Source organism: Baudoinia panamericana, assembly GCF_000338955.1.
Source record: "Baudoinia panamericana UAMH 10762 unplaced genomic scaffold BAUCOscaffold_3, whole genome shotgun sequence".
Classification (NCBI taxonomy): domain Eukaryota; kingdom Fungi; phylum Ascomycota; class Dothideomycetes; order Mycosphaerellales; family Teratosphaeriaceae; genus Baudoinia; species Baudoinia panamericana.
In genome coordinates this window covers 651,096-668,352 of record NW_006911259.1, presented here as the reverse complement: position 1 = coordinate 668,352, position 17,257 = coordinate 651,096, and the positions used below count along the sequence as shown (strand labels likewise).

Sequence of the window (17,257 nt, the reverse complement as noted above, 5' to 3'; positions counted from 1 at the left end):
CGACAAGCTTGGCTCATAAGCGACAAACAGTTCGCTTGCAACGATCATGCCTCATTGATCTTTTGCGCAGTCACCACAGCAGTATCTGGACTGTCCTTGAAGCACCATCGCTCTTCGTCCCAGTTCGGCGGCCGCCATGTGAAGAGGTCAAATGCCTCGCGGCTCCATGGATCTGGTTTGACAGCTACAGCCGCCTGCATCTCGCCACCTGACTCGCCGGCTCGTATAGGCGCTTGGAATGGTCGACTAAGCAGTACAGCCGTCGACCCTTCCGGCATCGTCTTGAGACTGACGGTCCGATGTAGAGGCTTCTTTGATGCTTTGACGAGTGCAAGTGGACGAGGTGTAGCTACTGGCGCAATCTCTGAGATAGTCCCAGCTTGTGCAGCACGCTTCGATGGAGAAAGGGTTAACCTCATAGGTGCAGCAGATGTCCGCCACGGCTTGCTCATGGTGATATTGTCCGACTGTGCTCGCTGGAACACACCATCATCCTGCGTCGCAGAAGGTTGGGTGTTGACGCCACCCTCGTCCTCTGTTGGAGGCGATCCAGGAGCTGGCACTTCTGCGCTTGCAGTCGAAGTCTGGAAGCATGCTTCTGCGCATGTCCGGATCTCGCGTCGTCCGATGCCTTTCCTCTGTCGTACCCGTCGTCGCTCTGGTTCCTGCTCTGATTGTACCCTGGCCGGCAGGCTGGCTACATCGTTTCTCGCTGGAGGTGCGATGGTGACGCAGCGACCATCATCAGCCTTGCCTGGGCTAACATGCAAACGCGTCTGGTCGAGCTCCGCTAGGCTGGTCTTGCGAGCTTCTGGCTGGTTGGGCTTTTCTGGGCAAGTTACACCATCCGCAGCATCATGATGAACTTCTTTCGCGGATTGAGCTGCATTCTGTCGCCGGACACCTTCGATATCAGCATCTGCGTCATCCAAAGTCGGCTGTAGCTTTCTGCCGTCGAGCTTGGCCAGGCGCTCTTTGAGCAGCTCGCGCTGTGTCTTTGGCACCTTGCTCTTCTCTGGTACAGCAGTCCTTCCGGCGTTTACCAGCCGGCCACGATCTTCGCCCAGCTTGGCGGATGGTGCTTGGCTGTCGTATGCATTCAGTTGAGCCTGGCACAAAAGCTGTCTCTTCTTGGGCAGACCGGTCGCTATCTGCACCGTCGCAGGGTTTGTACTTTCACCCACATTACTTGCCACTGGCGGTGTTGTACATTTAGGGTCACGATGCGCTCTTACGAGATCTTTTCCTGCTCCAAGGCGTTGGTTTGAGAGATCCTTTGGCTGCTTATGGCGATCGTCTGCAACACACCTATTCTCGACAAGAGACGTCGCCTTTCGGGCATGAGCGTCTCCCGGATTGACACTGTACTTAGGCGACAGTCTCTGCGTTTGGAAGGCCGGCGAGCTCGAACGCACTGGTATGGGCTGCTTGTTCGGAGTCGGTCGCTTCGGCGATGAGGTGAGCGGTGCGAGCGCATCGCTTGGGAACCCTGGGAGGAACCCTACCGAAGTAGGCTCGTCATTATGAACGTCAACAGTCCCGTGCGTCTTCATCCTTTGTTGTCCTTCTTGAAGGGGTGCCTTCGTTCTCTGCTTTGCAGCGTCCGATGTCCGCGCCCATGGTGGCTCCTCCTTTGATAGCTTTTTGGTGCAAGCAATGCTACCACCGTGTGCCGCACCTGTTCGCTGCCGCTTGGCTGACCTGCCGTCTTCCCAAGGCTCGCTGCCTGCAGCCGCTTGATGGAGCTCGTATGGAGACTTCACAGGCAGAGCTGCCTTACCCGTTGTCCCACTTGTGCCACCGAGCAGCGCATTGAGAGAGCGATGTTTGGCCTGAACGGACGATCTTGCCGCTGTCTCAATGATTGTCTTCGCAAACGGAGTTCGCGGCGTTGGAGACGAGGCAGGGTCGCTATTACCCTTCCTTTTGCTCTTTATAAGGTCAGAGAGGTCAGTTTCACTCATGTGCATAAGCTCTCCAACTTCGACAATGGCTCCATCTCTTTCCAGGTTGACCTCGTCGCCCTCCTGCAGCGCTGCGTTCGCTGTCCAATGGCTATCGCCAAGAAAGTTATGCTTATCGTCATACACCATGACGCGCTTGTTGAAGGTGTGGTAGCGTAAGAAACCATCTTTGTATCGCTTGTGCTTGCGTCTGACCTCTTGCGTGTACATACATCGATACTCCAACACTGGAGCGGTATTCTGCGTGTGCGGCACGCTGAGAAAAGGTGTGCCATTCCGGTACCCCGCAGCAGTCATCTCGGCGACTTGTACCTACCAGCTGCATCTTGAGAGCAAGCGTATGTGTTGAGGGAGATGGTCAGTGTCGGCAGTCAAACTTCGTAGGAGTCGCGTTCGGACGCGACGTCAAGCCGGCGGAAGTACCCCGCTTCGCCAAAAGTTGCGTGCTCACGTGACCCGGAATAAATATCTCCAAGCACTCCGGGGATATCAACTTGCCCGGACGATGAGGTACCTGCATGCAATGTACTTCTGTCTGAACATCGCCACATCCGCGACCTCATCAACTGCCGGTCGTTGCGGTGCGGTGGAAGCATTGTTGCACTCCCAACCATAAGCTCTCTACAAAAGTCGGAACGGCTAGTCTTTCTAAGTCAGCGACTGTAATCGATTCGCATATGTTCGGAGCTTCATTCTCCACGCCAGAGACTGCAGCGATCTGGTCGGACAAACAGCGGACTGCGTATTATTTGCAGTTCGAAGGAGCTCTTGCCAACGTTCAGGCAAAGCTAGGTATCATTCCAGAACGGGCCGCATAAGTGATCTCTAAGCACTGCGAGAGCGTGAGCAAGCTTGACTTTGATGAGCTCAGAGAGCAGACCAAGCTCATTGGGTATCCGATCCTCCCTGTTGTGCAGCAGCTCGTACGAAATGTGAATGCGGTTGAGGATGGGTTGGGAGAGTGGGCGCACTGGGGTACGATGACGCAGGATGTCATGGACACTTCAGTGGTTTTGCAGTTGCGAGAGCCCTTCCGTGTCATTGAGGATGCTCCGGACAGCATTATTGATTGCTTAGAGCATCTCTGCGTAGAACATAGGTCGACGCCAATGGCAGCAAGAAGCCATCTGCAGCAAGTATGCCTCGCTTCTTGAGCGGTCAAGACTATGTCGCGTGGGCTAATCTGCTGCACACAACTGCTAGGCCGTGCCGATGTCGTTAGGCTTCAAGTTGGCTCGACTGCTTGCTTCCTTCCAACGGCACAAGCAGCGTCTGCACAAGCTGAAGCCCCGATTGTTTGTCCTGCAGTTTGGTGGCGCGGCAGGCACGCTCGCCACAATTACGTCGGCCTCGTCATTCAGCGCTCCAGACACCGTAGACGGCATACCGCTTGCACTTCGCTGCCAGGAACTTCTCGCTGCGGTGCTCGACCTAGGAGTGCCGGAGACTGCTTGGCATGCGGAACGAGACAACTTCGCAGAGGCTGCGAACATCCTGGCCTTACTTACAGCTACTTGTGCCAAGTTTGGGACCGATTTGATGCTAATGATGCAGACAGAGGTTTCGGAAGCTAAAGAACCATATTCTCCCCACCGTGGTAGCAGCTCGACAATGCCGCAGAAGCGTAATCCCATCGGCTCAGCTTATATATGTGCCATGGCAAGCACTGTTCTCGGCCTGGCGAGCAACATGGTTGTAGCGATTGTTGCAGATCATGAACGTAGTACTGGCCCATTGGAGCTGGAGTGGATCGTGTTGCCACAGTTATGTGCGCTTAGCCACGCGTGTCTGAAGCAGACTTTATCCCTTCTGAACGGCATCGAGGTAGACGGGGAGGCAATGAAGCGCAATCTGGCTCTGTCCAAGGGCGCTGTTGTCAGCGAAGCCGTTATGATGGGGCTGGGTAAGACCATAGGTCGTCAGTATGCGCACGATCTAGTATACGGGGCTCTGTCGAACGGCACAGCAATCAAACAGCTCATTGTTGGACCTACTCCGTCAAACACGAATATCAAACGGGCAGGTTTGACTAATGAACAGCTAGGGGCGCTCTGCGACCCTGCTAACTATCTTGGCCTGAGCGAAGTGATGGTGGATCGCATACTCAAGAAGCCCACCCCATCATCGAGACACTTCTAGATACTCAAGCTCCTTTGATGTGTGGCACAGGCTCGCTCATGAAAGTTGGAACGCATTTCGAAGCGTGGCCGCAAACCGTAGCTTTTGGATGCAAGTTGGAGTACTGTTACGCTGTAAAACATGCAAATGCCACTTCAGCGCTATAATACGCGCTTCGGTAACAGCATTTCACGGCTCGTACACATCGTTCGTATAACATTCGGTGTGCGCCGTCATCCTCACCATTAAATGGCTTGCGCGTTCAGTCCAGTGAACGGCGTGAGTTGCTGTAACAGACGTCTAGTGCATTGCCAGCATAGAACCAGTGGGTAGCCAGCGAATCAAAGCGAACACATGGGCATCGCAAAACATCTCAAGCAGCTCCTCATGGGATGACCCAGAGGAATGATTGATAAGCCAGGCGGCAATGACGGTCAGATGGTGCCATTTAGGCAGTGAGTGCTTTGCTGCTATGTCCGGCGCTGAAGAGCTAGTAGCTTCGAACTTTTAACCTGAAGAAAGGCCACCAATCTTGTCACTCGCAGACTTTACCCTGCCATCCATGTTTCCATGCCAACTCCTCGTGCGGCATTCTACCGTACCGCACATGCGACCGTCTTTCAAGGTCGCTGGCTAAGTCAGTGCACCCCAACCTTCGAACAGCTGAGGTATACTACCGAATGTGCTAGCTATGCTACCGTGCCCCAGTCTCCGCTCGGACAAATCGAGCAAAGCCGCGCAAAGATATCCCTGCCGATGCTGTCACGTTGGCCGTACGTGACCGCTCTGTACTCCTGTCTTACCAGCATTGAGCTCTTGGGTAGCACCGGTCAATGAGGCACAACGTTCTGACGTGCGGTAAAGTTAGCCACGCGGTGAGCTGTCAATGAGAGCGAGTTAGCGGAGGAACTCCACTTGCGCACGCGCCGTTTTGCGGGGAGGTGAGATGTTACTGTGTTCCCTGACTTCGAATGTAGCGTGAGCACGGAATTCGCCTCGAAAGTCCCGAGAATGTCTCTCTTAACAGCTATGAAGTGGTCATCAACTACTGGCTAGAGGTCACCACCTTCTTGAAAGCTTAACAACGGGCCCATAAGGCGAGGGTCCTGATGTGGAGCCCGTCCTGAAGCGATCCATAGACAGCGTGCAGTATGAGACATCTTCCATGATACCGGAAGCTCGTGTCATCCGACCACAACTACAACACCTTTGAGGATGCATTAGTACAATTTCGCGCACTTATTGCGGAAAATGCACCATCGCATCCGGTAAATAACATTACCAACAGCCGATGATCGTCGTATATTCCGCACTGCTGAACAATGTGCACAACCATATCTGCAGGAACCGCACTGCTCCACCTTGCCGTAGCATGGCGCTACGGACTTGTGCATCCTGCCACCAGCAAAACCGCGTCATGACTACTGGCGTGTCATATAAAGCGGAGGTACAGTACCGTCGCTCATTCTCAATCCACCCGCAACAATGCTGTTCTCTTTCCTTACCTTGGTCGCTGCGGCGACAGCAGCACCATCTGCTTACAACTCTCAACCGTACTCCAGCGTAGCTAAGAGGCAGTCATCTGCCAGCAGCTCACTTCAGGTGGACCTGGGCTACAGTGTCTACCAAGGTCATACTAACAGCACTGCCAATCTGAATGTCTTTCAAGGGTACCTAGAACCACGTATAGCAAGTATAGAAGGCTATCACTAAGAGACATCTCAGCATCCGCTTCGCAGCAGCCCCAATCGGTAATCTTCGCTTCCAAGCACCAAGAGCGCCCACAACCAACCGCTCGGCAACGATTTCGGCGAACAGCTATGCACCGCAATGCCCGCAGAGTCCAAGCTCGCACCCGCCACCTGTCACACCAGTCAATCAGACAGGATCGAGCGAAGATTGTCTTTTCGTGAGTGAAGCATTGTGGACAGATAGGAATGCAGCTCATTATCAGTAGCTCAACGTCTGGAGTCCAAGCAACGGAACCAACCTCCCTGTGCTGGTCTGGATCCATGGCGGTGAGTCTGGCTTTTAACTATGCTGTGGCTTACGCTAACGGTCGAGGGGATACAAGGCGGTTATGGTCAGGGCAATGGGCGCCAGGATCTCACTGCCATTATCAATACGAACGGCAACTCGTTTGTTGGCGTCTCTATACAGTATCGTGTATGTCACCAGCATCATGGAGACTGCCGCTTGAGCTAATTTTGTGTCAGCTCGGCGCATTCGGATTCCTTAGCTCTGACGAGGTCTTCCGCAAAGGTGCTGTGAACGCCGGTCTTCTCGATCAACATCTGGCGCTGCAATGGGTCCAAGAGTACATTCACCTGTTCAATGGCGACCCAACGCGAGTGACAATCGCAGGCGAAAGCGCTGGAGGTGGCAGTGTAATGCTCCAAGACATGGCGTATGGAGGCTCCCTCGGCACTCAGCTCTTCATCAATACCATTGCAGCCAGCCCTTACCTTCCCATGCAGTATGGCTACAAGGACTGGGTACCTTCTCAAAGCTACTACGCATTTGCTACTGCCGCGGGATGCCCTCCGTCTATGCCCTACCTGCCGACCAACGGGACGCCAATCTTCGAGTGCCTCGTCAGCAAAAACACCAGCACGCTGATGAATGCTAGCGCAACAGTATCTCAGGAAGGCTCCTACGGGACTTGGGCGTTTCTGCCGGTCACGGATGGCGTCTTCGTACAGGATTTGCCGAGCAGACAACTTGGCCGCGGTCAAGTCAATGGACTCAATATCCTCTCCGGTAATAATGCCAACGAAGGATACTACTTTACGCCACAAAATATCAAGACCGAGGATCAGCTGGTGCAATACCTTCGTGTGACCTTCCCACTTCTCTCCAACAACGACATCGCCAAGATACTCTACTACTATCCTTCCACAAACGCCTCCGTGGACCCAAATACTCCGTTCTTTGCCACATCCGGCAATATGGGAGCGACTGCCCTCAATGAAAGCTCTGATGGCACCGGTCAGCAGCAGCGAGCCGACAATATCTACGCAGAGACCACCTTCGTATGTCCCTCGTACTGGCTCGCGGAAGCGTACAGTAACAACCGCAACGGAGGCCAAGGATACAAGCTACAGTTCTCGATTCCACCATCTGAGCACGGCGGCGATGTTGCGGGGTATTTCGACTACCCGGGTCAGTATTACTCAGTGGATTTTACCACGGCGTTCCAAAGAATCTGGGGCAACTTCATCACCACTTCAAACCCGGCCATATCCAACGCAGTTGCAAATGGGGTGTCTACGAACAACGTTTCGATTAACGCAGCAAGCAGCTTTCCTCCATATAGCATTTATTCGCCCAACCAGCTGGATCTCAACACAACCTGCCCAATCATAACTACTCTTGGCGGCATAGAGTATTGCAATTCTTCTACCGCTGTGAACCAGTTCTCCTTGGTCAACGCTTACACCTGGGAGGGCGGACGCGGCACGCGTTGTGACTTCTGGAGAGCTCTGGGCGAGCTGGTACCGGAGTAAATGCTAGCTTGGCTCAAGCTCTTCGCCTCTACCTGTGTACCTAGCTATCTAGCCGATATCAGAACCAAGTATAGCGATGTCTTCTTTCCTTAAGATTGCTCGCTAAAAAAGATTTCCCTCCTCAGCCTCGACATCTCAAACTGTCCCGAGGCTTGTTAATCGGTATTTGCTAACTCCGCTACAATCTTTAAGCGCAGCCGCTCCCAAATGTTGCATGGGTGGGTAGAAGTTGTGAATCCGGACCAGTACAAGTCAATTACTCCTTTCTGTCGCGCAGTCTGCCAGCTCAGCAGCGTACTCGAGCAGTAGTGGCTAGCGCTCTTGGAGTCAGTCGTGTCTACGCGTTGGATGTGAGCATGCAAAGTACATCTACATAGACTAGACGGCATTCGCATCTCGCATGGTGCATTCATACGCATACCAACTCGCAATTCCCACATCATCTCGTTCATGCCGGCGCACACGCAACATGTTTCAGAATGCCCAGCTATGTTGATAGCTATCCTCCAGGATATCAACATGGAGATTGCGTTAATGTTGCTCCGCGTGATCACGCGCCAGGCTAACCGGTTTTGGCAGAGTGATCACTTTCAAGCCTCAGCTGGCAAACTTTCGCAGAGCGCATTTCCTCAAGAAGGACTTCTAATGGACGGCGAGATGTCACTGAAGCAGCTTCCGCTGACTATCATCGTCGCGGCAACACCCAACAATGGGATCGGCAACGCTGGCGGGTTGCCATGGCCCATGCTCAGGAAGGAGATGGCGTACTTTGCGCGTGTCACCAAACGTGTGCCAATGCCCAAGAACACCGGCTCCGTGCAATCTGATGCTTGGAAACGATCTAACCTTGAGCGAACTCGTCGCAACGCGATAATTATGGGACGAAAGACCTGGGACAGCATACCGCCCAAGTTCCGACCACTGAAGGATCGAACGAACGTCGTAATCAGCAGCCAGCACCGCGAGAATCTGGAAGGTATTACGGACGATGTCGTCGTGGCGCAAGACGTTCCAGCGGCCCTACATGCGCTCGAGCAGCACATCTCTGCTGGTCAAGCACCGCCTGTAGGTCGTGCGTTCATCATTGGAGGCTCACGCATCTACGATGCCGCATTGAACATGCCGCAGACCAGATCTATACTTCTCACACGGATACTGAAGGACTACAACTGTGACACCCACTTCCCGGTTGACTTGTCGAAAGCTTCCAGCTGGGTGTTGAAAAGCCTCGCCGAACTGGAACACTTTGTGGGTGAGGATGTTCCGGAGCAACCCTTGACAGAGTCTACCAGTGGTGAAGATGTGTCTTTCGAGTTCCAGCTGTTCGAACGCGAATGAACGCGGATTATGCTGGACTGCCAAGGACCTTTTGACTCTCCGTTTTAAAGTACCGGGACTTTCTACGCCGACACAGAAGCCTCGGTGCGGCGGCACATGCACCCCGCATGTTCACGCGCTTCTCAGCTTCGGCTCAAGGTTTGAAGGCGGCATTGTATTGCATACGATGTAAGAAGAACATGGAGAACCTAGACCAGGCGAATTTGCTGGCATGGCAAAAATATTGCCGGAGTAAATCGGACACACCAGGACCAGGACGGCAATGCATCTCATTTCGCATGCCTAAGCCGACAAAATATCGAGAACGTCCGCAATGTCCCGAGGTAGGAGCTCCGCTCGCCCAGGAACAGGTCTCAGTCGCAACCCACGCGGAATAAGCTCCTTGGCTAGTTCATTGAGCGTGGAACTACGTAATGCGGCTTCCGAACGCCTCGGTTCTCTATAGCTGCACCAGACGATGTTGCGGGTCTTTTCCGATGCTGGCATCTACCCTCTCAATTGTCATAAGAACAACAGAGCAACGGATGTTGTTCGCATGCCGTCGAAAGCCTCAAACAACGCTGCTGTTTGATTGATTCGCGAGATCTCCCTCTTCGAGTAGAAACGCCCGCGAATTCAGCATGTCTGCGAAGACTACCTCTGGCCCGGGAGGCAAGAAGCCAGCTTCCGCAGCAACGAACCTCATAGGTGAGCCTGGTACAGGAAGGCAGGTTAGACACGCGCTTCGCTAACTCTGGCAAGCTGGCGGAGGAGCGGGCGCAATGGAGGCGCTCCTATGCCATCCTCTCGATACTATTAAAGTGCGTATGCAGCTGTCACGGCGGGCAAGGCAACCTGGAGCGAAACGACGCGGTTTCATCCAGACTGGTCTTGAGATATCGAGGAAGGAAACACCGTTAGCATTGTACAAAGGGTTGGGTGCAGTGCTGTCAGGCATTGTTCCCAAGATGGCAATCCGGTTCACCAGCTACGAGTGGTATAAGCAAGCTCTGAGTAAGGACGGTAGGGTGACGGGCAGTGCGAACTTCTTGGCAGGTCTGGCAGCCGGTGTAACCGAGGCTGTAGCGGTTGTCACGCCTATGGAAGTGGTTAAGATTAGGTTACAAGCCCAACATCACAGTATGGCAGATCCGCTGGACGTACCAAAGTACCGCAACGCCGCCCATGCCATGTACACCGTAATCCGCGAGGAAGGCGTAGGAGCGTTATGGCGAGGTGTATCGCTTACGGCGCTGCGGCAAGGCACCAACCAGGCCGCTAACTTCACCGCCTACACCGAGCTTAAGGATGCACTGCAAAAACGATCCCCGGACCCCAGTGCTGCTTTACCTGGTTGGCAGACGGCAATGATAGGGCTGATATCTGGAGCCGTCGGACCGTTTTCGAATGCTCCTATCGACACAATCAAAACGCGATTGCAGAGGGCGCCGGCGGAGCTTGGCCAGAGCTCCATGCAAAGGATTGTTTCGATAGCGAACACAATGTGGAAGCAGGAAGGAATACGGGCGTTCTGGATGGGCATCACTCCTAGAGTGATGCGGGTTGCTCCTGGCCAGGCGGTAACCTTCGCGGTATACGAATATTTGAAAGGGTTGTTGGAGAAGGGTCGGGAAATGCTACCGGGTGGACAGTACGAGGAGTAAAGACGCGTTCTTGTTTCCCGGTGAGCTGAACAGCGAGTTCTCTGTCGAAATCCAAAGTTCAGAGATACCAGCCAAAGAACAGAACCAAGCCAGCCACTGCTGGACTCCATATGGAGTATTCAGAAGGTCGAGTGCTGCTCGATGCGACTTTAGAGGAAAATGATCGCGCCCACTAGGCTCGCCGAGATAGGCAGGTCGGCATTGGGCTTCTTCTGCCCCTCATGTCGAGCTTCCATCTTATCGCGGTGGCGACCATCGTCAGACAGATACTTTGCTGCAGAGTTAGTAAACAGCGTACTAAGACACCTGGTTTCTGCAAAATAGTAAGTGTGCAGTTCGACTTCCATCATCTTGTCCACCCTCATTGCTTCCGCTCCTTACACCACCTGAAGAGGTAGCCATCACAATGGCGGCCAATGGCGAAGTAAAGCACCATCGTGCTGTCATCGGTAACGAAAACAACTTTTGGCTCTACTCATCGCGCACAGGTTTCGATCTCACCCACCCACCGAAACCTGACTCAGCGCCGGTCACGCCTAGCATCACTATCAAAACGACAAATGTGCCCATTACGATTGATCCGGCCAAATCAGCCCTCATAATCATTGACATGCAGAACTTCTTCCTTAGTCCCGCGTTCGGCAGGAAAAGAGGAGCCGGTCATGCTGCTCTCGACCAGTTGGCACAGGTCGCCATCCCCGCCGCTCGAAAGGCCGGCATCAGAGTCGTTTGGGTCAACTGGGGCTTGTCAGACGAGGATATCGCTCAGCTTCCGCCCGCTGTCACCAGGACTTTTGGCTTCGAAGTAGTGAACGATGAGGAAGGTGTAATGAACGGCAATGCCTTCGAGCGGAAGGGCGCCGGTGACGGTGTTGACCGACATGGCGATACGGGAGTCTTAGGCGGCCATACTCAGTTCGAAGACGGAAAGAAGGGACGCAAGTACAAAGGTCTTGGTAGCGAAATGGGCGTTGTAGAAGATCCAGAAACTGGCGATGAGGTCGACGCGGGCAGAATGCTATCAAGAGGTGCGTGGAATAGTGCGCTTTATGCCCCTCTCGACAAGATCTACGAAGAGGGCACCAAGCTGAGCTCTCGCCCTGATGTGTGGATACACAAGAATAGAATGAGTGGCATGTGGGGCCCGAAGACGGATCTAGAGCAGTTCCTGGAGAAGGAAGGCATCTTGACTCTGTTCTTCACGGGAGTTAATACTGATCAGTGTGTGGGTGGTACTTTGACGGACAGTCTATCGAAGGGGTACGTCACTTAGTCTTTGCCAACAAAACGGAGCTGACACCGCACTGTACCATATCTAGCTTCGACTGTATTCTAGTCAAGGATGGGACTGGCACAACGAGCCCGGAGTATGCGCAGCAATGTTTCGAATACAATGCTGCCAACGGCTTCGGATTTGCAACAACTTGCAAGGACTTTGCCGATGGGGTGGAAAGTGCGCCGAAGTAGTGTGACGCACAGAGACTTGAAGACTGCGTGAAGTGAGGGCCAGCGGTGGTGCAAAGCGGAGGGGCGAGCCTGGTTATGCAAGTGATCACGTTACACCAAAGCTCACTTTGGTACCAGTCACCTCGTGAACGCGATGTACCAACCTTCACCTCCTCCCGTGGTGGGCAAGCACGACACGCTGCGCCTGCACGTCTGTACTGGTATACGCGACGGTCACCTCCTACGACCACGACTTCCTCTCGGCAAGGACAGAGCGATAGGCACTCGTCGTATTGTCATTGTCGGCAGCGTCGGCTTGTCTGGACGTTGCGCCAGATGCGTCACAGGATTGTGAGGCCCAAGGTCGTTGAAGCATATACCGCCACGTCCTAGCATCCGACAAGCAAAGACCGTAACACTAAGCTTCCTGTATAAGTGTGACGACGAGCAGCGATCAGAAAAGTCAACATCACCTCACGTCCTGTCTACCGCACCGACCACAGCACGGCTAGTGAAGGAAATGGACACGCCTGCGAACCGGAAGCGCCCGGCTGACTGTCCAGGATCTGGTGCGGTATCCGGAGTCATCGACCTGACCAACGAAGGCGACCCACAGACTCCGACGTTGCTCGTCCCGCTAGCGAAGCAACCACGGGTCGATTCCGTCACTGTGACTGAACAATCACCAAAACGCTTTTCTGCGACTCCGCCCGCAACCCTTCCACCAGCCGCTTTAGCATCCGGCATCAGTCCAAGCACAGATGCACCTTGGCCAATCGTGCCGAGCACACCACTCTCGCGTCGCTCTGTAGAGGGCGACCGGATTGAAGAGTCACTGCACAAGATCCCGGAGCTTGCTAAGCGCTACGTGCCGGCGACTCTGATGCCGGACGGTACTTTGTATATCAGTCCTAAGAAGTTCTCGGTCAAACCACCATACTGGCAGCGCTGGACAGGTCAAATGTATGAATGCTTCGGGGAATACCTTCGCTCGCAGATCGATCTGAAACCGTTCGCCCAAGCGAACAAACTGCCGCTAGAAGAGGTTATGCATGTCTTCACATCCTTGGTTGTGAACCCCATGCGTGACGCGAAAGAAGCGACTAAACGTGGGGAAGAGGGGATGCAGGAAATCATCGATATGGCAAATAAATATGGAACTCGATCACGTCGCTGGGGCCGGCCAATTTCCTCGACTGATCCAAGAAGACTGACCGGTGAACTAACTCATGTGGAAAAAGGTGCAGTTGTGCTCAACTGCACAAATGGGAACAAGCGAAGGGTGAAGGTCGACGACCTAGTGGAGGAGGACATTGAATACCTTAGAAAGGTGCTTCTTAAGGGGCATTGGCAACTTTTATGGCATGAACACGCAGCAGATGAGTCTGTCCGGGCACAGGAAGCGGAGGGCAGTATCGCGGACATGTCATAGAGAGCAGCGGAGCCTGCGTCGACTTTGTATGCGAAACCATGAGAAAGAAGGTAGTTTAGGCGGTCTCAGAAACTGTGGTACCGGCGGAATAGCGGTTGTCGTGGACGGATTGGGTAACTTTTGGCCTCAGGCCAGCTTTCTGTTGCTGAGGGGGCCGGCTTTTAGGTGCCATTGCTCCGAGACAGACGAAGAGTAGGGTGCTGCATCTTGTCGGCCATCCGTCTCACACATTCCTCTTCAACAAACGAACCATAGGTCAGAAGTCGGCTTTGAAGGCGAGATGGCAGCTCCAGCACGGCGGCTGGGTACGAGTTGCGACTCACGTACTCACCTTCTTCGGCTAACAACATAGCAGTCCATCCAGCACTATTGTATGTCACGATGTCTTACCGAGTCCCATGCAAGCTGACCAGCCACCAGCATATGCGACCTGCAAGAGAAGTTTCGCTCGGCCATTTATGAGTTTCCGAAGGTAGTGTCCACGACGCAGAAGTTACTGAAGGCAAGCAAGATTCTGGGAATCCCAGTGTTCGCTACCACCCAACTACGCGCCAAACTCGGCGAGACATGCCCGGAGCTTGGTTTAGATGCGCCGGACGGCGTTCTGACAAAAGCTCATGTGGACAAGAGCGCATTCAGCATGTTTGTGCCAGAGTTGCAGAAAGCCTTCCATGAGCTGGGACCGGAGAAGAGGGAAGTGGTAGTCGTTGGGATTGAGAGTCACATCTGTGTCACGCAGACGACGTTGGACCTGCTACGAGAAGGCCACAAGGTCTATGTGCTCGCCGACGGGGTCTCAAGCTGCAACCAACAAGAAGTGCCAATAGCGCTGGCTCGGCTAAGGGCAGAAGGCGCGGTTGTAACGACCAGCGAAAGCTTCTTGTACGAGTGTATGGGCGATGCTGGCATAGCTGAGTTCAGACAAATGGCGGGCGTGGTTAAGGAGTTCAGCGCGGCCACTAAGGAGAATCTGTCGGCATTATGCAAGTTCTGAGGAGGAGCTGAGCAGAACCTCCAAGGACTGGTGAGACACCGAAGCGGAAGTGTCTTTGCTATGCTGCCGCGCTCTCGTGGGATGAGGCGCAGACTGCTGGAAAACCCGCTGTACAATGCAACGATGTAAGCCGTGAGAGCCTTGAAATCATTGTCCGGGCGTCGCGTCACTGTCACTGTGCTCTCACCGTCTCATCGCCAGCTCTTGGATAAGCCGTGGAATCATTTCAGCGGCTCCCGCGCCCCGGATCGATTAGCGTACAAAGCGTGGCAAGTCTATGTTCAATGTTTGTTAAAGGTCGTCGTCTCAAGCCAATCAATATTGTGGCGTCCTGCTCTTAGCGCGACATGTCCCCAGAAAGTCCGGCGACCTGCGTAAAGTGCTAAAGTGAACCCTTGAAACACTCGCTAACAAACCCGAACCATTCCAACTCTCTTGATGGACGGCTACTCTCGACATCGCGATCTTTACACTGCGTAAACCGAAAGCTGTGTTCTTTCAGTGAGACTCTTGCACGCAGGGTCGCAGACTCACGTGGGAGGGATTCGGTTGCTACCGTCAGCATTTTGCCGCACGCCAGACCCGCTGAATTGGCGACGGTCGACCAGGGGTCTGTTACGAAGAAAGGCGACAGCGAGATACAATACAAGATTGTAGGATAACAGGGTCTTGTACGATTAGTGTGGGCGCTTCTGGGAATACTTGTCACCTTCACTTTCTTCGGGGCACAAAGGCACTACTGGGAGCGTGCTCCATTACGGATCGTGAGACACCACCGATACCACCCCTCGGCTAGCTGCTCTCTCGTGGTCTTTGACAGACTAAGGCTATAGCGAGTGGGATAGCCAGTATCATCTCCGGAAGGTTGACCGCAGTGGCTGCAAATGGGAAGACGGTATCACGAACTTTTACACGTGAGACAGCAAGTCTCATGACGGCGAGGGGTGCGCCCAACATGGCAGACGCTTCGGCGGAAAGCTTAGGGCAATACCATCATACACGGCCGCCAATACAATCGCAGCACTCCAGCAGCGTGCCATCGACGCCATTTCAAAAACCACGCGATCTGCGCTTCCCTTCCCGATCACCGTCACCGAGCCATGGTCTCGGCCATCAGTCTCCAGGATCTGTCATTGTGGATGCTGTAGGGCAGAATGGTACACGACGAGGTCCACCAGTTGTTTGCAAGTTTGAGGCGGGTGCTGAGTTTCGGAAAAGACGCATTCCGTATGTGGAAGGCGGCAACGAGGAGCTCGGACCGCCGAAGAAGGAGCCTAAGAGGACGCTGGATCCGCATGAGGACGAGAAGCTGAGCGGCGATATGCGCGAGCTGTACGATCGGTTACTGCCGTCTCCCGAGAGCGAAGAGCGACGTGCAAGGTTGGTGGAGAAGCTACATAAGATGATGAGTGATGAATGGCCGGAAGCGAATATACGGGTAAACGTGTTTGGTTCGTCTGGGAACTTGCTGAGCTCGAGTGACTCCGATGTGGACATCTGCATCACGACGTCGAAGCAAGGATTGGACAGTATGCATGCTTTGGCCATGCTGCTTCATAGACGTACGTCCAGCCACCAGCCTCCGCGATCGAGGAGAGTGAGGAGTCCCTCCGAGATGACCAAGCTGACAGCACGCACCAGATGGCATGGAGAAGGTCGTTTGCCGCGCTTCTGCGAAGGTACCAATTGTCAAATGTTGGGATCCTGAACTGAGGCTAGCCTGCGATCTCAACGTCAACAACCCTTTGGCGCTGGAGAACACGCGAATGATCAAGACCTATGTCCAGCTGGACGACCGAGTACGGCCACTTGCAAAGATTATCAAGTACTGGACCAAGAGACGGATACTGAATGATGCCGGTCGGTCGACTTCGTACACATTGCTGCAGATCACATGCTAACGCTCATTGTGACAGCTTTCGGAGGCACTATAAGCTCATACACGTGGATTTGTATGATCATCAGCTTCCTTCAGCGGCGCAGTCCACCAATCCTTCCGTCACTTCAGAAGGTCATGGACAAGCGCAAAGACCCCGACCGTGGCGAACCATCACGGTTTGCGGACGACGTTGATGCCCTGAAAGGCTTCGGTGAGGCGAACAAGGAGTCCCAAGCCGAGCTGCTCTTTCAGTTCTTCCGTCATTACGGCTACGAGTTCGATTACTCGCAGTACGTAGTGTCAATCAAAGAAGGTCGACTAATGTCACGTGAGGAGAAGGGGTGGCAACCCAGTAACTATCACGAGAAAGAAGCGCAGAAACGCCTCTGCGTGGAAGAGCCCTTCACTACGAATCGCAATCTTGGCAATTCTGCTGACGACTATGCTTGGTCGGGCGTACACGCCGAACTAAGGCGAGCGTTTGATCTTCTAGCAGACGGTCAACAATTGGCAAGGTGCTGCGAAGAATACGAGTTCCCACCAGAAGAGAAGCCTATCTTTCAGCGACCGGCTACTAAGCCTGCAACGCTAAGACGCAGTGCTTCGCAGTCTGGCAGAGCCGGCCAGGAACCCACTTCTGGACGATCGCGCAAGGGCAACAGCCGCAATCAGTCTGCACACCGATCAGCCAACCGTCGGGCGTCAAGTGGTGCATCCTTCGGCAATGCGAGGATGCCCTACACCATTCACAGCCCGCCTGCCCTCCCGCAGCAGACTATTGACTACTTCGCAGCTAAGGGCAATCTGCACGAGCATCTGGCGCAGCAGTACCAAATACTGCAAGTGCAACAGGATGCCTTACGAGCGCAATTGCAGAAGCAGCAACAGCATCACAGCCAGCAGGGGCAACAGCAACACCGCATTGGTGATCTCAACG

At 53.9% G+C, this 17,257-nt stretch overlaps 9 protein-coding genes across 9 annotated transcripts; 8 read left to right on the top strand and 1 right to left on the bottom strand.

The window, feature by feature from the left end:
* Positions 1-44: 44 nt before the first annotated feature.
* BAUCODRAFT_103440 (uncharacterized protein) lies at positions 45-2,656 on the bottom strand (the record flags this gene model as incomplete). Its single annotated transcript, XM_007675805.1, has 2 exons — positions 681-2,656; positions 45-494 (listed from the first exon to the last, which is right to left on the bottom strand). The coding sequence occupies exons 1-2, from the start codon at positions 2,259-2,261 to the stop codon at positions 45-47; spliced, it is 2,031 nt and encodes a 676-aa protein (XP_007673995.1). The 5' UTR covers positions 2,262-2,656.
* On the top strand, positions 2,642-4,103 carry BAUCODRAFT_120175 (uncharacterized protein; the record flags this gene model as incomplete). Its single annotated transcript, XM_007675804.1, has 3 exons — positions 2,642-2,756; positions 2,784-3,100; positions 3,168-4,103. 3 exons carry the CDS (start codon positions 2,642-2,644, stop codon positions 4,101-4,103), a joined length of 1,368 nt encoding a protein of 455 aa, XP_007673994.1.
* Positions 4,104-5,567: 1,464 nt separating this feature from the next.
* On the top strand, positions 5,568-7,664 carry BAUCODRAFT_103438 (uncharacterized protein; the record flags this gene model as incomplete). Its single annotated transcript, XM_007675803.1, has 5 exons — positions 5,568-5,752; positions 5,808-5,991; positions 6,040-6,100; positions 6,157-6,248; positions 6,299-7,664. The coding sequence occupies 5 exons, from the start codon at positions 5,568-5,570 to the stop codon at positions 7,586-7,588; spliced, it is 1,812 nt and encodes a 603-aa protein (XP_007673993.1). The 3' UTR covers positions 7,589-7,664.
* Positions 7,665-8,245: 581 nt separating this feature from the next.
* On the top strand, positions 8,246-8,926 carry BAUCODRAFT_64411 (uncharacterized protein; the record flags this gene model as incomplete). The annotated part of the gene is made up of 2 exons (XM_007675506.1): positions 8,246-8,404; positions 8,441-8,926. 2 exons carry the CDS (start codon positions 8,246-8,248, stop codon positions 8,924-8,926), a joined length of 645 nt encoding a protein of 214 aa, XP_007673696.1.
* Positions 8,927-9,236: 310 nt separating this feature from the next.
* Positions 9,237-10,792, top strand: BAUCODRAFT_383257 (uncharacterized protein). The gene is made up of 2 exons (XM_007675802.1): positions 9,237-9,613; positions 9,668-10,792. Exons 1-2 carry the CDS (start codon positions 9,547-9,549, stop codon positions 10,567-10,569), a joined length of 969 nt encoding a protein of 322 aa, XP_007673992.1. The 5' UTR covers positions 9,237-9,546; the 3' UTR covers positions 10,570-10,792.
* Positions 10,773-12,286, top strand: BAUCODRAFT_382873 (uncharacterized protein). Its single transcript, XM_007675801.1, has 2 exons — positions 10,773-11,829; positions 11,889-12,286. Exons 1-2 carry the CDS (start codon positions 10,976-10,978, stop codon positions 12,034-12,036), a joined length of 1,002 nt encoding a protein of 333 aa, XP_007673991.1. The 5' UTR covers positions 10,773-10,975; the 3' UTR covers positions 12,037-12,286.
* On the top strand, positions 12,287-13,743 carry BAUCODRAFT_382967 (uncharacterized protein). Its single transcript, XM_007675800.1, has one exon. The coding sequence runs from the start codon at positions 12,536-12,538 to the stop codon at positions 13,445-13,447; it is 912 nt and encodes a 303-aa protein (XP_007673990.1). The 5' UTR covers positions 12,287-12,535; the 3' UTR covers positions 13,448-13,743.
* BAUCODRAFT_145885 (uncharacterized protein) lies at positions 13,728-14,441 on the top strand (the record flags this gene model as incomplete). The annotated part of the gene is made up of 3 exons (XM_007675799.1): positions 13,728-13,752; positions 13,803-13,818; positions 13,868-14,441. 3 exons carry the CDS (start codon positions 13,728-13,730, stop codon positions 14,439-14,441), a joined length of 615 nt encoding a protein of 204 aa, XP_007673989.1.
* Positions 14,442-15,747: 1,306 nt separating this feature from the next.
* Positions 15,748-16,857, top strand: BAUCODRAFT_46923 (uncharacterized protein; the record flags this gene model as incomplete). Its single annotated transcript, XM_007675463.1, has 3 exons — positions 15,748-16,003; positions 16,083-16,301; positions 16,358-16,857. Coding segments are annotated over 3 exons (975 nt in total), but the record flags the coding sequence as incomplete, so codon positions are not given.
* Between the last annotated feature and the right edge of the window lie 400 nt (positions 16,858-17,257).